This window comes from Phoxinus phoxinus, assembly GCF_949152265.1.
Source record: "Phoxinus phoxinus genome assembly, chromosome: 12".
In the NCBI taxonomy this organism is placed as follows: domain Eukaryota; kingdom Metazoa; phylum Chordata; class Actinopteri; order Cypriniformes; family Leuciscidae; genus Phoxinus; species Phoxinus phoxinus.
This window is the reverse complement of record NC_136887.1, coordinates 21,787,543-21,808,357: the sequence shown is the minus strand read 5'-3', so window position 1 is coordinate 21,808,357 and position 20,815 is coordinate 21,787,543. Positions and strand designations below refer to the sequence as shown.

Genomic DNA, 20,815 nt, shown 5'->3' with positions numbered 1-20,815 from the left:
TTGAAATATGTCACTTTGCATGTAATAAGTCTATATAATATATTAGTTTCACCTTTTAAGTTGAATTACTGAAATGAATGAACTTTTGCACGATATTCAAATTTTTCAAGTTTCACCTGTAGCCTATATATTTTTCATATAGTACGCTCGTCTTCTCGCACTTGAACGAAGAAATACACACACAATATGTTAAAATATTCTCGTGAACACAGTTGTTTTTGTCTTAAATGAATGTAAACAGTTGAGAAAGAAAATGCATGTGTAACAGTATAATGGATCCGGGCGTTAGGTGACAGCAGCCTATAGTATAGTCTATCATAAAGGTTAATCAGAGAACAAAAGAAAAAGAAAATCACTCATTGATCTTGACTGAATAACATTTGCAACTTTAATAAGGATTAATCTATATTTTATCTATACAAAGAAAACTATGCATGTATTTTACATTTGATTTAAATGTCTGTACTTAACAGAGGTGTACTGTACAGTCCAGGGGTCAGAAAGTAAAAGTCCTGCCGTTTGTTTATTCCAGCCAGCTGATTTCACTAATTAGTCACTTATGGTATTATGGTTCAATCGTTCCTTGTGTAAGTGTTCTTTGGGCTGCTGATTCAGCTATAACAAAATGTTTTGCCAAAAGACACAGAATAAATATGTTTGATATCTAAATGTTTGACTTTGTTTTTTGTTTTTTTATCTTAGTGGAATGGAAACTGGGATTTGATTGGAATCAGAATCAATAAGAATCAGAATTGATAGACAGAATCAGAATGGGAATTGCTAAAATTCTAACGACCCAACGCTGATGTGAAATATATTCTATTGTATGATATTTTCTTATCAAGAGTTATGTAGTAGTGCTCGCCACACTATATTTGGTTCTGTTACATAAATTACAATGTTTGACGTTTGATGTCAGTCCTGTTAAATAAACACTGTTAAACAGTGTAAAATCATCTGCTCACACTCTCCATTGTTTCTGCGATGCTTTTGGATTTTTGAAGATTGAATTCTGTGTGTATATTGGATGCAGAAGTGAAGTTTCGAACAATGCCATTCAACATGAAATGCGAGTCGTGACATTTGACTTGTTCTCATAAATGATTTCATAGTGGAGTCATGAATGCCTGCGTTATATTGGAAAAGCTCATATTTGAGAGAGTCTGTCTGGTATATATTTATACTCATTATAGAGTCTTTGACGATCTGCCTATGTGTTGTGTGTAAATATACATGCTTTTTAGCTGAACCGTGGGTGATAGGTGAACTCTGCTAGCCAGAACAGATTGTGAAAGGTTAGAGGGTTTGGAATGACAGTCAGGGGATCTGTTGTGTGTGTGTGTGTGTGTGGTGTGTGAGAGAGAGACAGACAGCAGGCTTGTCTTTGTCTTGTGTCCTTGTTAACACACTGCTTGCTCGGGCACCAGAGTTTGCTGATATTGAGCGGTCTGTGACAAGGATTGGGCGTCACTGTCTTCACACCTTTTGAGAAGAGTTGGCTAATCCATCAAATCTGCCACTTGAGGCATACACAACAAAAATGTCTGTTGGAGACAACACTGTGTGGAATCGAGTGACCTTCATACCCAGTGTTATTTTAGGGATTCAGTCAAACTGAATCAGCTTAATGTCTCCGCGTAAAATGAACCAACCCATTAGGAAGTATGTTTGCTGGGCATAAATGTTGTGTTTGAGGAGTGTTAATGAGGAGTCGGGGCTGAACAGCATGGTGCATCTTGGATATAACCAGAAAACAGAGACCATGGCTAATACGGGTGAAACCAGGGAAGGTTTTTCCTCAGTGCATTTGCATATCATTAGCATGCACTGCACTAAAACAACAGTGGCGTTGGTGGCATCATCAGACCTTGCCTCGCTCACTCTTTCGTGGTAAATATGATGGCAATTTCCTAAAGGAAGTCCACTGTGTCTCTCAAATATAAATTTAAGTCCACAGTGCTTATTATTAAAATCATTTATGCCTTTATGCATTCCATTAAATGGGCCTTCATCCCAGCTTCAGTTAATTCGTTTGAGAATGGGGGTTTGTTACGTGCCTCTCTAGCTTTCCAGTAGAATATATCTTGCAGTCGTGGGACCCGCAGAAAGCTCCAGCTCAAAAGGGGCTTTACGTAACGCCTCACTTTAAAAAAAAAGTACAGCTGTGTTATGTAATCTCATGTCCCACTTTACTGCTATAGAATTGATCAAGTTCATGCTGTATTTATATTTGTAGTTGTTCACAGTCATGAATGGGGTTCAGATGCTTACATTAAAAAAAAGTTAAAGAAAAATTACATATATATAATGTACAGGATAACGTAAGGGATAATTGCTAAATTTGGATTTGCATGCTACTCTATTTCTGCTAAATCATGCAAATAAAGCATGTTTCTGTAGTATACTATTCCATGGGTTTGTTTTGCTGTAATGATCAACTGACTACATTATCCAGCATATTGGCCAAATAAATGAATACAGCTAGTAGTAACCATGTGCACCAATAGTTACATATAGTTACATATAAGTTATTACATGACCCTCTGATTAACTTGATTCTGATTGAACTTGCGGCGTTCAGTCATTCAGTCTAAAGATTTCTGAATATCCGCCGCACCATCTATGATTCTACCAACAACACGAACAAAGCAATGTATTAACACTGAAGTCCTCTGTGCTCACTTTCGCCATTTGAAACAAGACCCAACGAGTGCAGTTTAAGTTACCCAGATGCGTATATAGCCATAGATGATAGTGTCTAAAATTCCACACTTTTTTTAGTTAAATAAGTGTATGTCATGCATGTAATGTAGTGCACTTCTTATTGTTGGAATATTCAGTGTAAAAATAATAGGTCATACCTATTATTTTTGACATTCTATTTAGCAATTACCGGTTAAAATAAATGATAAATTATAATTACAAAGGTGTAACTCTGCACACTAAAATCTGTGTGATTTGGCAAGTAAATCACCATCTATAGCATGTAGAAAGAAATTAAATTTAGCACTAGATATCTCTTTAGATAAGCAGAGCTTGTCTGGTTCAAAGGTCATTTTGCTTGCTTTTTTTAAAGCTGAAATTGAAAAGTAGCTTTTTTTTTCTTTCTTTTTTACTATATTTAATTTGTAAAATGTTCAGACGTTTCCTTATCACACATTCATCTAAAGCTCAAATACATATAAAACTAGTTGATATGAACCATGCACAAAAAGGTCCTAAATCAGCATAGCACATATTTCCTGGCGCTTCCACTTTGCCTGATCATCAACATTATTAATCGGAGACCTTGAATAAATCATGTGCAGCTGACTAAGGAATACGTTGATTTTAGAATGATATCTGCGAGAGGACACTGTAATGGCAATGTAGTGATCGTCACTTATTAGATGCAGTGTGTTTCATGTTTACATCCTATGTGCATCCCATCAGACACCTCAATGAAAAGGCATCTTTTTTTATGATCTCAGATTTAGCAGTTGTCAAATACTGCAATTACCACATCATATATGGATACGTTTTATGATGCACCTGTGTGGTCATTAACCACTCTTAAAGAAATCACATGATAGACGATGTTTCAGCGACAGCAAGTACATGTGGTCCCGACGACTCTGCCTTTGATCACTTAAAAATCTGATTTTACACAGAAAGCAATTATACATTTAAGTTAATATTTAGGGATTACCATTAATCTACCCACTATTTCCAAAGCAGATGAAAGTGAGTTTTACTTATGACTCACGCAGTCTTGCCTTTAATTAAAATGAATTCGCATTACCTCTCACATCTAACTTCAGAGTGCCACGGTGCAATAATTTACAGCAATTTAGAGCTAGTGGACAAACTTTTACAAAGGTTAAACTTAGGTTTATATGTCCATGAAACTACGCCAAAGTGTATCATGTTCTTGATCAACCTGATTTTATGATCTGAGCTTAAAGAAGTAAAAACGGTCAAAAATAAGTTATTTTATCATTTATTTTCTTTTAAGTACAAATCATTTTCATAAATATTTCCCTTGGGACCTGTAACCAAATGAGCAAATAATTGCTTTTAATTTAAAAAATATGCAGATAAACACATTTACATACAGACATTTACATATTTTCTGTGCTGTGCTGCCATTTTATTTGTTTCATGTACAGTTTATTCAGTTAATGTATGACGTAAAATAACTGCAAATCAAACGGTCAAATGTCATTTATAAAACAACATGTTTTTGTAACAACCAGACATAAATAAAAAAAATAACCCAAAAAACACCTAAAATCATTATTTAAGAGAGTTTTCATTGCAAATGACATGACTTCCAACAAAAGCATTTTTTCCTATTATGATTTTTATGAAATGCACAGGAAAGAGGGACAAATCTGAATAAATATAAAAAATATTACAGTGTATATCTGGCTACAATAAACCACCTGACATCAAATGTGGTATTTTTGCAGTGGTACAGTGATATGCATATGTAAACATTTTCATTTTTCAAAAGGTATGTCATTTTTCTCTTTAGGGATATATTTGAATAGTGCCTGTAAAAATGAATGATCAATAAATAGTTAAATAAAGATATCAACAGAATCTGGCCTGTCTCTTGATGCTATTAAGTTCATAATTTCATTGTGCTCCACAACTGTAACCTTGTTAAGGCCTTTAATAGGTTTTGAGAAAACACAATGATTCACAACGCACAGCGTTGTTTTAATGCTCCTTTCCCCCCCTAGGTTGTACTCTTCTTACTAGACTAGGAGTAGTAGAGTTTGTTCAAACTCTGAGAACATCATAAATGTGTCCGCTTAACTTATTCTTCTATTACAAATCACACAGAGTGGTTGTGGCTAATCATGGTCTGTTCACTACCTCTTGCCAATCTCATTTTGTCTGAGGAACTGAATGTTGTTCACACTGTCGGCGAGCTCAGGATACTGTTCTACTGACAGCACATAGTATCCATCGTAGCCTTGCACCCGTCCGCTGCTGAGAAGCTGCCTCTTCTCTCCCTCGGTCCATAGTCGGGATCCTTCCTCTCCGTTTCGTACCCGCTGCTGCTCACGTGCCCATGTGACGGCGAGGGCCCTCTGTCGGGCCATCTCTAAAACACGCACTCGTTCCTCATCCAGAGACGCCCCGTAGCGCACGTGCAGGGAGAGAGCCCCTCTCTGAAACTCTACATCTGCGAACCGTCGAGTGCGGCCACCTAGCACGGCTGTGGACTGTGACACGGTTACGTTCACTGCATTCTCAAGTTCTTTCCGTCCGCTAGTCAGCCGCAGCGCTGCCAGGTCTGCTTCAGGAGAATTCATTTTAACAAAGAAGTGCATGTCTCTGCCATCCACAATAAAGTGCAAGTCTTTCAAGTAAAGGGCGCCGTTGAGGATGTTGGCAACCTTGACGCAATCCTCATTAGCCAGGCTTAGTGCACGAGTTATCACAATGCCCTTGTAAAGGGCCAACATGATCCCACGACCTATCAATGAATCGCTTGAGGCAAACCACAGCCAGGGTTTATCAGCCCTTTGGCTATGGCTGAATTCAACCTGTGGCAGATCCCCAAATGTTAAAAATGCTCCAGCTTGTCGGATGACATGCTGTTGGACTGCAAAGCTGGCCTACAAAAGAAGATGATACAACTTTTTAGAGAAATGTGTAACTAGTTCCATTCCAAAAATATTTTTGTTGTTTTTATTATTTTAAAATATTCATAAATCATTATTAATTTAACAAATTCCACCATTATTGTAATATATAATGGTACAAAAAACCTCTAATATAATATAATATAATACAAATAACTGAAACTATTATGTGAAGATATCCATCTAAAACAAACTTACTGTCAGGTCATCCCACACTTGACTTTTGACCAGTTCGTACGAGGCCTGTGTCATCTCAGAAATGGGGATGGGGAAACCAGGAATACTGTTGTGGAGATGGAACCCAAATGTGACCAGCCAGCTGTTTACATCTGTAGAAAAATATCAATGAATAAATTTAAAATCTAGTTAAAATGTACAATGGGGGGGAAATGTGCAATATATAGCAGATATATTACTTGCAGAAGTTATTTTAAGGTGCGGATACAGTAGATGCAGTGAATCCATGCCATACCTGTTAAGTAGTCTCTAACTTTCTGCACTTTACTTATTGGGTTGTTGTTTCGGAACATGTAGAGATTGAAAGGTCCCGGGTTCTTGCTGATTTTCTCCCACAGCATGAAGTCAGGTGAAGTCCAGCGACCCGACATGATGTCATAATCCCTCACTCCGAAATGAAGCAGTTTTGTTAGAGGGTCATAAAGTCCTCCATGAAACCCAATCACCAGCTGCATGTCAGGATTGGAGTCCGAGTAGACCTCGCCGTAGGCCGTATAATGAACCTGCTTGAGGAGGAGGCCGTCACTGCCAAAGACAGCCAGTGGTGATCCTATGTTATCACAGGCTATGTAGAACTCTGCTCCATTGCTGATCTCCATTGCAAACAAGTGTCCTTGCAGGTCATAGTATAAAGAAGTAATCTGTGAGCTTGAATGGTTGTAGACATGTGTTATCCTGCTAGGGTAGCTCAGATCAGCATAGAAGAACTGTAGATGCTGTCCCATGCTGGACTTTGTGGAGACTCTTCTTCCTAAACCATCGTAACGGTACTGGACAGACCACCCGGTGGATTTACTGTAGACACGTTCTAGGTGGCCATTGGAGTTGTATTGGAAGATCTCAGGACCTCTCTGGCGGAGAAACCCATCTTCGTCCAACTCGTACTGCAGGTCCCCAAGACGAGTTATGCGGTCTCGTAGGTCATATCGTAGAGGCATGATTCGTGCACTGTTTGCTGGACTCAGTAGGTGTATGTTTCCATTTAAGTCATAGCTGTAGCGCCATGTCATTTTCTCATTGAGGTAGACGGTCTGCAGCTGCCCGTCCACGTCATATTCATAGCTATACTTGGTGGCATTGGAGGACGGGCCAATCTTAATCTCCCGCTTGGTGACTCGGCTCATATCGTCATACTGGATTGTGATCCAGAAGAGCAGAGATCGGAAGAGTTCATACTGAATTTCTCGGACCCGACCGTGCCCATCAAAGTGTTTGGTGTAAGTCATGACAGAGGTGGAGATGATCTGGTTGATGTCGTAATAGATGACACCAAACTTGCCGAACTGCTCCACCTTCCCTGAGATGTCATCATACTGATAGAGGTCAATGGGCAGCGGGGTCTCATTGATAACCCCCTGAACACTCGTCACACGGAGACTACTGTCGTAAGCGTAGTCGAAGCGAGCGTTTACCATCCCGTCCTCGCTGAAGCGGTAGATCTGCCGGTCTACCAGGGGTCCGAGCTGCCTGTATCTAATGGTGCAAATAAAGCCCTCACGCTGCAGATTGACCGTCTTCAGCACACCTGCCGTCTCATCGTAGGTGAAGCTGACACGAGTGCTGTCGTACAGAACTTCCGAGAGTTTGTTGTGCCAGCGATACCGGTAAAGGACTCTCCGCCCCGTGCCCAGCTGCACCACTCTCAGGAGCCTCCCGTCCTCACTGTAGTCCACGGCGACAGAAGCATTACTCTCAGGCATATGGTAAAGGTTGCGGTAGTAAGACACAGAGCGTATGGTCTCCATAGCGTAGCGTGCCACACTGGGCATAGTGACTGCAGAAAGGCCTCCCTGTGGGTCATATTCAAAGACGTACTGCCGCTGACTCGCCAGTATCAGGACCGTGGACTAGAACGAGAAGAAAACATACCTTGCATAAATCAAGATGAATTAAAAACAACTCATTCTTAGGTTAATCTTCACACTAGTTGGATCTTACTAGGATCCAAAATTAAAATAATTTACTGGCCTTCATATCATATACCCATATGTTTTTTTCTTTCCTTTTTGTGGAAAACAAAATTACATTTAGCTAAATATCTACTTTCACACACACACAAAAAAAAAAAAAAAGGGACAAAAAGGTTCAAGCATGTCTTGTGCTCATCATATAATATATATTGAAAGTCTACTTTTATTATAAGGAAAAAAGCATCTTGGACATGTGTCCCCCCATGTGTAAACCCTTTTATTTTTGGGTATATACTGTTCAAAAGTTTGGGCTTCGTAAGATTTATATTTATTTTTAAAGACATGAATACTTTTATTCAGCAAGAATGCATTAAAATAAAAAGTGACAGTAAATATATTTATAATGTTACAAAATATGTATATTTCAAATAAATGCTCAAAATGCTTTTGGACTTTCCATTCATCAAAGCATCCTGAAAAAAACATTTAATATATATATATATTTAAATGATATTGAAAATAAATGTTTTTGTGCACCAAATCAGCCTACCTATCAGAAGGATCATGTGACACTAAAGCAGGGCTCCAGACTAACTTTTTTCCCTAGGAGCACAGTGGCCCCTAACTGAAAATTTTAGGAGCACAACCAGGAAATTTAGGAGCACACACCGTAAATCAACATACTAACCAAATATTCACATTTCTAGTCATTTCCAGTGTATTCCTAATAAATACTTTGATAATAGATGCAGAAATTACAATGCCTTTGCGCTCTGATTTAACGTTACAGCCTCTTGTCTTCTAAAAGCAACCGGCAGTTGATTTATTAACACAGCATACTCTATGCTTGAGGATAAGATTGTTATTAAATAGAGTATTGTGTTTAAACTGTGAAGTGCCTGCAATGTCGGCAAACTTCGTGTTCCCCGCAGTTATGGGGTAGCGACTGCAACATTCGCAGTTCATGGAATTCGTCTCCTTACAGTACTACCTCAACCAGCTGAATTCTCGCAGCCCGAAAATGGTGGGTTCGGCCTTTTTCACCACTAAAACCTCTCACTCTGAATCATCATCCGACTGTGACACTGTAGGCTACTAGGGCTGCAACATTTCAAATAGCTCACAGTTCAGTTTGTATCACGGTTTTAGGTTCACAGTTTCGGTATGATTCGGTATGTGTTATGTTCAGGGGGGAAAAAGACTACTGTCAAAAAAATTCAGAAGTAATCTAACCACAAGCAAAAGCACAAATAAATACAATAGAGCAAAGATAGCCTACTAATAAAATAAACTATGCTTTTCAGGTCTAACATTAGTTTTCAGGTACAGAAATTGAATAAAATAATCAAATGTAAAATAACATTGCATATTTGCCTGTATAAATTAAAGATGAATCCTTATTAAAGTTACAAAAGCTATTTAATTCAGAGCTAATTCAGTAGGCCTACTACACCGATACTGTGAGTGTCTTTCTTCATACATGATCACTTAAGGCATAACAGATAGGCTACTATGTCTGCTAGGATACGAGCTCATCAAGACGGACATGTTGACATACTTTTTGTGTGAATTTGTCCATTCAAGAGCAAGACTTGAAAGATAACCTGAAAGATAATATTTGCGCGCTGTCCGAGATGAGTAGGCTAACCTACGCATACACACAGACACGCGCACCGCGCGCACAAATCTAGACGCGAGTTCTCTTTCGCGTCTTGCTCTTGAATGTTTGCATTGGCAAAATAAATGAGTTTAGTTTAAACACCGATGGTAACGTCTGCAGTTCAGGTCTCGCCTGCGCTCGTGCGCTATCAACTCCCGGGTGATGACGGCGTAAATGACAGGTCATGTTCGAGCATTTGGCACTCACATTGTACAATGCACAAAGAGTAATCGTTTTCTTCACGTTTTTTTATTATTATCGCTGTTGTAATGTTTTATTTGAGAAGCCAGCAAGTGAATTTAACTGGCATACTAGCCGCAGATCGGAAGAACGAGTCAATAGTTCGCTTGCTCGTTGCTCAGACGCACATAGCAGGTTGTGATATTTGTCTCCGTCTCCTTCCTACAGACGTTTAAACGCGCGCTCGATTATCTCTAGGACCCTCCCCCTCCACACATTAGCCACTTACAGTGGCCATTCCCTATTCTTCTCGCACTGCCACACATTCCGGATTCATTGATAAGCCCCTTCCACGTTTAACGTGTAAAAAAAAAAAAAAAAAAAAAAAGGACAAATTTACTGGTCGCACATGTGCGACTGGATGTAAAATTCAGTCGCACACTCTCAAATTTTGGTCGCAAAATGCGACCATTTGGTCGCAGTCTGGAGCCCTGTAAAGAGTGGAGTAATGACTGCTGAAAATTCAGCTTTGCTAACACAGAAATAATTCCACGTTGACATAAAAAAAATAGAAAAGAGCTCTATGTTATAATAATGGTTTAATATAGAACTGAATCAACACTAGATAAATTAAATGCTTGGAAATCGATATACAAGAAGACATCCATGATAAAGAGTTGAATGATGCTTGTCTAAAAGCACCAACACAATAAACACAAGGTTTAAATTACTTCAAAATAAGTTGTTAATGAGAACTTATCTCAACGTATAACTGTCGAACTTCATCATATGTCTGCTAATATTTCAGATATGTGTACTAAATGTTTAAACAAGAAAGGTACAGTATTATCACTTTCTTTTTGGAATGTCCAAAAATCCCAAACTTGTCCAAAACCAAAACTGGAAGGAGGTTATACAATGTCTGTCAGATATGTGTTTAACTCTAAAGTCCCTTTGAATGTTAAACTCTGTGTTCTAGGAATTTATTCAATGGACTTTATACAAACATCGAAACTAGAAGACTACACTTCTGGACTTTGGACTTCTTCAATCCAGGAGAATCCACAGCATTGGAAGAGTATTGATGCTTCATCTTTGAAAAGGTAGATAAGGGTCGGAAATGTGGATAATCTGGTATCATGTTTCGGTTTCCAAAAGTTTGTTGTCGATGTGATAATTATACTGTTTTTATTGTATTGTTAATCAAATAAAAGCACCCTGTGTGTGTGTGTATATATATTGGTAAGCAGTGTACACGTGACAGAGTCAACTGACAAAAACTCTTGATGTCTACTGTATATCACATACATCACTAAAAGCAATTTCCGCTGGCCTTTACCTTCTCCAGATAAGTGTAGCTCCAGGTCTTCCCATCAGGAAATGTCCTAGAAAGCAGACGGCCTTGTCCATCATACTCTACCCTCTCTGAGACAGAGCCCCAGTGTATGGCACTCAACTGCCCGTTGCTATTGCGAGTGAGGTTGACAGGAAGCAGCTTGCTACTTGGCATCCAGAGAGTGGGCTGACCTGCAGTGTCATAACCAATCTTCAGAAGGAATTTACGGTGATCATCATAGATCTTTTCAATCCTCAGCGCTCGGTCATAATCAACAGACAAAATGTTCCGTCCATTTACCTTGAAGTGCAGGCGGAGAAGAGACACAAAATTGGTATGGCAACAGTAAAATGGCAGAAAATTGACTAGAAAATTGGCAGATTTTTTTTTTATCTGTCAGTTGCCTTGGTTTCCGACATACATTTTTCTTTGTGTGAAGATGAATCTCATGATTAATATTTAACTTAATAAAACTAAGTGACTCGGTGTCACTTTCAAACTATTAAATCATCTTCCAATGTAGTCAACATAAATTTTAGAACATGTTTATTTAACCACTTTAAAAGTGTCATTTTTGTACTGTTAGATCAGCCGGGTGCAATCTTCATGCATTTGCAAAAACTCCCATCTAAATAAAAAACATAGCAAAAAAATCTTGCGTGATTTTTAAATTGCCTATTATGAATGAGATCAAGGCAGATGTCAAGTGTTTTGTGTTAAAGAAAGGCAAATAGATTTAAGAATGAAATGGTCTTGTGGCTATTTTCAATTAGAATGAGACTTCTTTCTCGTCTGTAATTGGACTTCAGTACATACTCGTAACTTGCGTCCAAACACTGTGACCTTCGTCCTCGTCTGCTCTTTACGAAAACGCCATTCCACTAAGTTTTGCCCACTGTCATCAGGTAGGGTCATATTTCTCCGTGCCAGCGTAGGGGAGGATGCACCAGCCAGAATATGTGGCTCGGTCTGGTAGTGAGTGTTCATTCCATTGGCATACAGAATCCACAAGGAGTGGTCGTAACCAATCACATAGTTGTTCTTCAGCTGATCTGCAAAAAGGCAACATAAATTAGCAGAAAAACTATAACATTTTAAAAATCCTATGAGAATGCAAGTGCATCTATTTGATTTGTCTGTTTACACAAGGCTTACCTTGGTGTAATGTGAGGACGTTCTGAATTGCTGACTGGTTTGTCGTTATGGTTGCAGCTTCATCTCGTTCAAAACTTTCTCTTTCTACTGTAGAAACAGCATCCATGTCATAGGCCAGACTGGTCACCACTCCAGTAGGAAAAGTTACATTGGTCAGTCGTCCCTCTGTGTCATAGCTGAAAGAGAGAGTGATGTTAAGGTGCTGCATTTAAATGTAACCCCTATGAATAAGCACAAAGTTTAAAAGGCATTTGAATTATTCAGTTACTTCCGTCATATCAGTCCGTCATGCTGTTTAATGTTGCAAAAGGGTATTTGTTATCATATTATTTGAATTCATTATCATAAACATTTTAGCGCAATTAGTTTTATTGTTTACTGCACTTTGTTATTTTACACTTTGTATTTGTTTACCTATAGCAGCTATTAAATCAGAAATCTTGCGGATCCATGGGAAATAGCTGTGGAATAAGGTGGATAGTGGTCCCTAGAAATGGTTTAGGTCAGGGACGGGCAACTTCGGTCCTGGATGGTCATTGTCCTGCAGAGTTTAGCTCCAAGCTTGATAAAAACGTAACTGCCTGTAGCCTTCGTGTAATCCTAAAGAGCTTGATTAGCTCGTTCAGGTGTATTTGATTTGTGTTGGAGCTAAAATCTGCAGGACAGTGGCCCTCCAGGACGGGAGTTGCCGACCCCTTGTTTAGGTACTATTTCAAATATAAGTCTCAGATTTTTCCTATTTTACTATTCACCAGGCAAAAGTCTGATTAATTATAAAAGTTATTTCAACAGGTTGAGTTAAGTTACAGGCCGATGTTTAATACTCACTGACATAAATTTGAGCAATAATTATGAATATAAATATATATGCCCTAGCAGGCACGAGCAACAAGCAGAAACGCTCAAACATTCTTACTCATAGAATGTTGTCCATCCATTGGCAGTGCTCTTGGTTGCCAGGAGACCACTGTTGCCATGGTAAGTTAGCAGCACCTGTTCACGCCCCTGTGTGCCAAGGGTCTTCAGCCCACCACTCGAGCCTACAGTTAGCCAAATAACCTGGTTGTCAGGTGCAACGATGCGGACAGGAAGGCGGCTGGCATCTCTGCGAATCCGTAGCGTGTTCCCATGACTGTCGGCCACTGAGGTCAGATCTCCCTCATTGCTATAGCTGAAGTTATATTTGAAGTCTCCAGTGATCAGGTTGGCCGTATGCTGGTGTGTGCCATTAATGTCAAACATGTACACTTCCTGCTTCGCAGACGATGCCACTTCGTACAGGCCCATGCTGTTAAGTGCAGGCTTGTTTTGTCCAATCACGCGAATTCGAATGTTACCCAGGTCGGCCACGAACAGGGTTCCATCCGGAGCTGCCACGAGGGATGACGGCCCATTTAGCCGAGCGTCTTTAGCGAAGCCGTCTCCTGTTAGGTAACAATCACAGTTGACGTCGGTCTTGCAGTCGCAGTCTGAAGGCGCCCCCACCAGGTGAGTGATCTCGCCATCTGCTGCCACACTGCGTATGCGGCTCATCTTCCTCTCGTCTGTCTCCGCGATGTGCAGCACTCCATTGAAGGAGACGGCAATGGTGCTTGGGGATTCCAGATGGGTGTGAGTGGCTCGCTGTGTTTCTGTCACCAAGATGTCTGTAGAAGGCATGGGGCAGTGGAGGGGTCTGCCTGCTGCCACGCTGACCTGCCCCTCCTCAGTGATCCGCAAAACCACGCTGCCATCCAGCACAAACAATGAGTTATCCATCGGACTAACAGTCAGAGCGGTCGGCCATTCTAAAGACACCTAAAAGGCAGATGAATGAGAAAAATATGCATTGAAGATATGAAGATATGTAGATATTATATTTTATATAGCTTCACTTAGGCAAAATGTATTCCTTCCCTTTTATGACAGACAGACATTAGTAAAAATTTGATATTTGATCCTACTTGCTTGGCTTATTAACAAATATGGTATTTCCCCAGGACTATCGATATATCATTTTCAGTAAGGATGCATATGTTAACATTAATGAAATAGATTATGAGAAACAACAATGAATACTATTTTTTTATGGCATTTAATAATCTAGATTCATTGTATTTTCTACATAAAGATTTTTTAATATATTAACATTTCAAGTTTTATAAACATTAGTTAATGTATTATGAACAAACATGAACTAGTACCGGTATATTTATGAAATAATATTTGAATAATATTTGATAAATAAATTAAATCATTTGAATTATTTAATGTTACATTTGAACATGAATGAACTATAAACATTAGTGTATTTATACATTAATATTAATCTTGAATACAATTTTTATTTTATTTAATTTTAAACAAACAGGAACTAGAAACAATAATATATTTAGAAATGAATATCAACCAAGAATAATACACTACATCTATTTTAATTCATGAATTTGTAATGTTAACAAACATAAAGATAATATCAAAATATTACATTTCTAAATTAATATTAACCTAGAATAATACATTTAAATAATTTTTAATAATTTCATTTTTAATTTGTATTCATTGTTCATGATATTAATATATAACATAGAATAATAAATGTAAAGAACATTTATCTTATTGTAAAGTTATGTTTTTTTCTTAAGTTTGAGTAAAAAAGAAAAAAATATGTAATTTTAACCAATTTTGTGTATATCTTTGCCTTAGAACTGTAGATTTCTGTAGAAGTCAGTATTTGTATACTAAAAAAACATAAAAAAAACATAACAGCCGATCACTACATTGTTCCCTAATCACACTGTATGAAAAATAAACAAACGACATAAATCAAGACCAAAACTCATTTAGGTCACTGACAGGGTCTGATAAATGGCTTTAGTGTGTTGATTTAAGAAGTTTAACTTTTCACCTGATGGATGTCCATAACTGAGTCACAGCTCAGAGGTCGAGCAGAGGCAAGGTCATTGGACCCCAGCAGGGTGGAGATGATGCCGTTTGGATCCACCTTCCGGATCACAGTCCCATCCACAAAGTAGATCAGTCCGTTCTTGTCAACGGCAATCCCTGGAGAGAAAAGAGGAAGGAACGAAATGTGCAGGTCACACAGCTGTGCTCTTTGCTTGCCTGATCCAGGCAGCGGGTACATGTGTCGTGTTTGGCTTCCCATTATTCAGGTCACTGCAGAAAGCATCGCCCTCAATTATTCACATCTTGCCTCCCACTGCTGAATTATTTCTTAAGGAGAAAGTGGAATAGGATGTATTAGAACATCTCTCCCTCCCTCCCTCTAGCATTTCTGCTCTCTCTCCCTCACTCCGTCTCAGTCGGTCTGTAAGTCAGCTCAAGGTATTTGACAAAAGCATGGAGTGGGAAAGCATCAAACCCACTTTTAAGCCCAAATTATAAAAGTGTGGGTTGCTATAGTAACTGCCGCTTGGTAAATTCATGCTTAGCTGAGTGATAGCACGAAGAGTGTGTGCCTGGCAAAAACACAGAGAAGTGAACTGACGTTATGGCAAAAATCTCAGCCCCAACCGAGGAAAATGCATGCATGCATTAATGCTTCTGACTTTTTTTATAGTTATAACATCCAGAATGTAGATCGCTGCACACATCCCATCAATTCAACGCATTACGTTCCCCGTCTACACAAGAAATATGATACCTAATGTATCCATCATGCCATACGTGCATTCATGTGTGAATGACATTTTATTGCAAAACAATGAAAACATCTCTTTTTCTGCCTGATGAGATTATATGAAATAGGTTGTCTATATTCTCCAGACAAGTGTGACCCTATATAATTTATGTCGGTGAAGTCACAAAACGTTCAAAGCAGCTTCATCAATCTGTTGTGTCTGGCTCAGTCAAATAATTTAGTACCTATCCCGAGGCTGTCAGTTCCTATTTCCCTCGCTGAGGCGCCAATCAAAAACCTCAGTACATAATACACTGTTAAAAGCTCATAGAGCTTTGGGATGATCTTTCATGTCAATCAAAGTGTGTTGTACGCCTCAGAATTCATCTCAAGCATTTTAGCAGTTTGAAGAACCCTTATTATTTGACTCCTTTTGTGAAATGAATGTATGACCCTTATGATGATCAGTTTTAAACGATCCTCTAACAATACCTTTGGGTCCGGTGAGGAGAGCTTCGGTGGCTGGACCTCCATCTCCACACTGAGCTTCATCAAAAGGCAGACAGTGGTCTCCTGTTCCCGCCACCACCTCCACGTTCTGCTGGGGCTCTGAGCTGGCCAGGAGCGTCTGCGGGCTGTAGATGCGCCTGGAGTTGGTGTCGGACACATACAGCCGGCCTGTCACCGGATCCGTGGTCAGGTAGTAGCGGTGAGCGGGATTGTTACTTGGGGAAGAGAGATATAAACAGTAGCATTATGAGCGAAGACATTAGTCTGCTGTCAAGCTGAGGCAGTGCAACAATAAATTATTGGTCTGACATTGCAATTGGAGATGGCAGATGAAACGAGAGACTGATTAGAATATTAATATCATTAAAGACATTGAAAGAATCGCAGCATGTTTTTCCGCATCTATCAAAAGGGTGTGAGCTCCTGACAGATGGGAAGAAGAAAAAAGAATGTGTGAAAGGGAAGTAAATGTGATGTGACTGGAACATATTTGTGGAGGCTGTGATGACGACTTCAAGACTGCCAGATCATTTCAATCATTCTCGTTCCCTTGCGGGGAAAGGTTCTCTGCGATGCGGTGATGATATGCATATCTTAATGACTGTCAACAACTGATGGCTTTTCAGAACGCTACGCTTATTTGCATTCATTAATTCTGCCTCCCAATCAGTCTGCACCTCACTGAATGAGGTAGTGTGGCCCCTCCAGACATGCTATTAGTGGTTAAATGACCAGTCAAGTCGGGACTTCGTAGATGATAGTGTGGAGCTCGTGACATTCTCCTCTGGGATCAGACAAATCTTTTCACGTTTTATCAAAAGCCATTTCAAGGCTATTCTTGCACACTGAGTGCGCTCTATTCGATCAATGTCTTGGACAGTTTGGAAACCAATTCACACTCACAGGCACTGGCCTGTGTAAAATCCAAATGTGAAAATGTGAAATAGTGGTACTTCTTTCAGCTAAAGGCCTAGAGTGTTGGACACTGCATCATAATCCAAAGTCCTCTTGCATGGCTTGAGTAAATCTTTTTGACAGTCAGAAAAAGGTGACGTGCATCTCTCATAAAATGTGCCTTGACATCTTCTGGGATTGGTAACTAAACTAGGTTAGTTTTCTATATACACCCTTTGGACTTTTAAATCAATTAGAAGATATTTCAATAAAACTGTGTCCCAAAGGGTTCTATCCCATCAAAAATTTTGTAATACATGCATGTCCTTTAAAGGACAAGTTCGGTATTTTACACTTAAAGCCCTGTTTTCAGATCGTTTCTGATGAAATAGAACGGTTAAGATTGAAATTTGGACACATGCTGCTGGCCCGAGAATTTTTGGCTTCAGTGGTAGAAACTACGATATGATTTTCACATCTTTGTAAACGAAAGTTTAATGCGTTTTAGGAAGGATTGTTCCAGTGCACCTATGCAGCCATTGTGGAGGTGATGGGTATTGTGGACAGCTCAGACCATGTATTGTGTAATGTAACTTACCTGTGCCTGAAATCCTTATTTCTTTGGTTAGTTTGAAAAAAGAAGGGAAAGATAAAGTAAGAAAATCTAGTGAGATAAGTTTAGGTAAAATAGTATACACTTATTCTATTTAGTTCACATCACCCCCATGTCCATCTAATTCAGGAACCCACTGGTGACCACTGTATTTATTCAACACAATCCAATTGAGGAGAAGTTTAAATTGAACCCTTAACAATCCTTAAATATTTTAGTATTATTTAAATATAATTATATTATTTATTTATATTTATTATTATTTATTTAATAAAAATTGTGCATTAGTTTAATTATTATTTTTGAATTATTACAAATTGTATAATATTTTGAGCTTATTATTATTATTTTAGATATGGTCAGTAACCACTAGGAGTAGAACTACACAAGGGCAAAGAGCTTTTTCTGTAAAGGGCATCCAACTCTTGCCAATTGAAATCAAAGGAATACATGATATTTTACAATGATGGTTAAGTGCTGGTTTATATATATATATATATAAAAAAGAATAATAAAATTTAAAAAACAGAGCTGTACAAACATTCAAATTTGTTAAATTATTGTTTTAATCATTTATTCAAGTTTCCAGGGCTGGAAGTATTTCTTAAAATATGTTTTTAGTGATATTTAGGTATGTATTTGTACAGTATGTACTACATCTAGTTACAAGTTTTAACTACGGTATGCAGGGCTGGTGGTGTCTTTCTTCCTTGGACAAGGTAAAAAAAAAAAAGTGTTATCCCTTTTTTTTCTGTTTAGCATTAATTAATTTTTATTTCAGTTTTAGTTCTAGTAATTTTTGTATTTTAACTTTATTTAAAATTATTTCAGTTAGCTGCCAAGGCAACATTTCTTTTTTTCTTTACGTTTTTTTTTTTACTATTTTTTTATTTAGATTTCAGCTTTGCTTCAGTTAAATAAAACTATTTCAATAATTTTAGTTTAAGCTTTAGTAAACAATAACTATTCTAATTGTTAGATCCTTCCACTAATCCTTCATACTGTGTTTGACAATGTGTTGACAAAAATTCTACTTGTCTATTCTAAAATACTGAGTATTTCAAAGAATATGTAGATCTGAAATTAAATAAAAAAAGGATTCAGATCCTGGGTAAGACAAATCACCCTCAAACTGAGAATGTGTGGTGAACAGGAGGTGATCCCAGTTTACCTTTCTAACAATGCAATGCACAACACTCTAAAATCTAAACATCTCTAAATTCAACCCCTTTCAACCAGTGCTGCTACAGCGATCAAAGCACTGCTTACAAATTCACAGCATTCACCAATAACTTTCATGACAATTACTGTCGGGCTTCAAATCACCTGCTGTGAGAATTATTGCCGCTATTAAGCAAACTCTCCTTTTTATGAGGACTATGTTTTGTGAATTAAAAATAGTTATGCTATTAAATGCTTTGAAGAGAGAGGATCTCTAGACGCTGCCTCTCAGGATCCTGTGATTTGTCACAAAATGTCTCAAGTACTCTGCAAGCTTTCAATGCTGCCGTGCTACTAAATCACACATTCAGTTGTGCTCACTCACCTGAGCTCCATGACACTGGTGACATTGCCTGACGGATAGATACGTCTGATGTAATTGAAGTCGCCAACATACAGGCTACCATCGATGCCCCATGCGAGAGCAACAGGAGCCAGCAGTTTGTTTCCCTCCGCCTGCCCATTACAGCTCGGACAGGAGATGCTCCTGCGCCTGCCATTCCCCATTATGGTGCTGATAATGGGAGGAAGCTGGGAGAGGAAGATATTCTCACCGCTTCCCTTATACAGAATTCCTGAGACACCAGAGAAAGTGGAAGAAAAACAAAAAAGCGATATTATTTTTATTATAAAAAATATTTTTTGGTAAGATTTCATTAAAAAATAAAACTTTCATATCATATCAATGGTTTAACCAAAATATTTCTATTGATTTTCACAATAATATCTGAACTTCATAAAAAATTATTATAATATTAAAATAAAAAGGGAATTGCAGAGAGCAACAAGCAGATAAATGCTATTCATATCGGACTTCACAAACTCACATGCTCATATAATCTATAAGAGGGGTTGAAAAAGGGTAGGCAGTTTTTTTCTGACTCTAATGAAAAGGCCTGAGCATATAACTCAACTAAAGATGAAAGTTCCTACCCTGGACATCACTATGAAAAGGGGGCACTTAGCACTGTGATCTTCCCGAACTTCCGTTAGAAACTCCATTAATGTGGACATTGAAGTAGCACTTTGATGAGGAAGCTCCAAAAAGAATTAAGCTGCTAAAGGCATCAGAGCTACCATAATGAACAGTTTCATTAATATGGATGATAAGACTTCAAATTTTGAAATAAATTGAGCACTTCCTGAAGAGTCTAGTTTTAAGCAGAATGCCATTTTTATTTGATGTTAGTCTTTGTTATTTTGGTTTTGTATTATTTTCCCTTCAACGCCATTTAAAACACAATACACTCATTGTCCAAAAATAGGCCGAAGGATATTGTATTTGCATGAAATATTACATGAGCTGTGCTATAATTTGTGTCAGTTCACTGTTATTGAAAATATTTGTAAAGAATATTTATACATTCTACATAAGAAATGTTCTACATTTTTAAATAAAATAATCTACTTAAAATAGTCATAGTGTCTTCAATATACAATATACATTTGTCTCACAGTATTCCTCCCTCTTTTTTTACAAGAATTTTGAGCTGTTTTTTGCTGTCGAACCAGAGATAATTTTTTTGCAATGTCCAAATAAAAAAAGCATAGTCCTCGATCCTCAGGCATTAAATGTACCAACCAGAGACATTTCGATCACCTGAGAGGTGATTATCTACACAGCTGTGTGCTTTATTTTCCAGTCCCTATAGATCTCAGCTTCAAAAACCTTTGATCGTTTCAATCACTTTAACACCACTTTCAGTCCAAGACTGAGTGAGGAGCTTGGGTCATTACAGATAAATATTTTAGTCCTGTGAAAATTTAACTTGTTTCTTTTTGGGGTTGGCTTCAAAGAGGAACTTCAAAGGGAAGTGCCATGCCCAGGGCCATAAATTATT

The 20,815-nt window shown here is 38.2% G+C and overlaps 1 protein-coding gene across 2 annotated transcripts in view; it reads right to left on the bottom strand.

Annotated features, from left to right (window-relative positions):
- Positions 1-3,991: 3,991 nt before the first annotated feature.
- Positions 3,992-20,815, bottom strand: part of LOC307007956 (teneurin-3) — a 120,369-nt gene continuing 103,545 nt past the window's right edge. Inside the window, exons 20-30 of one of the 2 annotated variants that reach the window (XM_079630470.1) lie at positions 19,300-19,549; positions 17,739-17,759; positions 16,229-16,461; positions 15,005-15,159; positions 13,034-13,914; positions 12,118-12,293; positions 11,779-12,014; positions 10,966-11,262; positions 6,112-7,723; positions 5,838-5,968; positions 3,992-5,612 (exon numbers count right to left, since the gene is read on the bottom strand). In XM_079630470.1, the coding sequence (XP_079486596.1) occupies positions 4,860-5,612; positions 5,838-5,968; positions 6,112-7,723; positions 10,966-11,262; positions 11,779-12,014; positions 12,118-12,293; positions 13,034-13,914; positions 15,005-15,159; positions 16,229-16,461; positions 17,739-17,759; positions 19,300-19,549 (4,745 nt within the window). In that variant the 3' untranslated portion in view covers positions 3,992-4,859. The remainder of the gene's footprint in view (positions 5,613-5,837; positions 5,969-6,111; positions 7,724-10,965; positions 11,263-11,778; positions 12,015-12,117; positions 12,294-13,033; positions 13,915-15,004; positions 15,160-16,228; positions 16,462-17,738; positions 17,760-19,299; positions 19,550-20,815) is intronic. The other variant, XM_079630471.1, reaches the window with a different exon arrangement.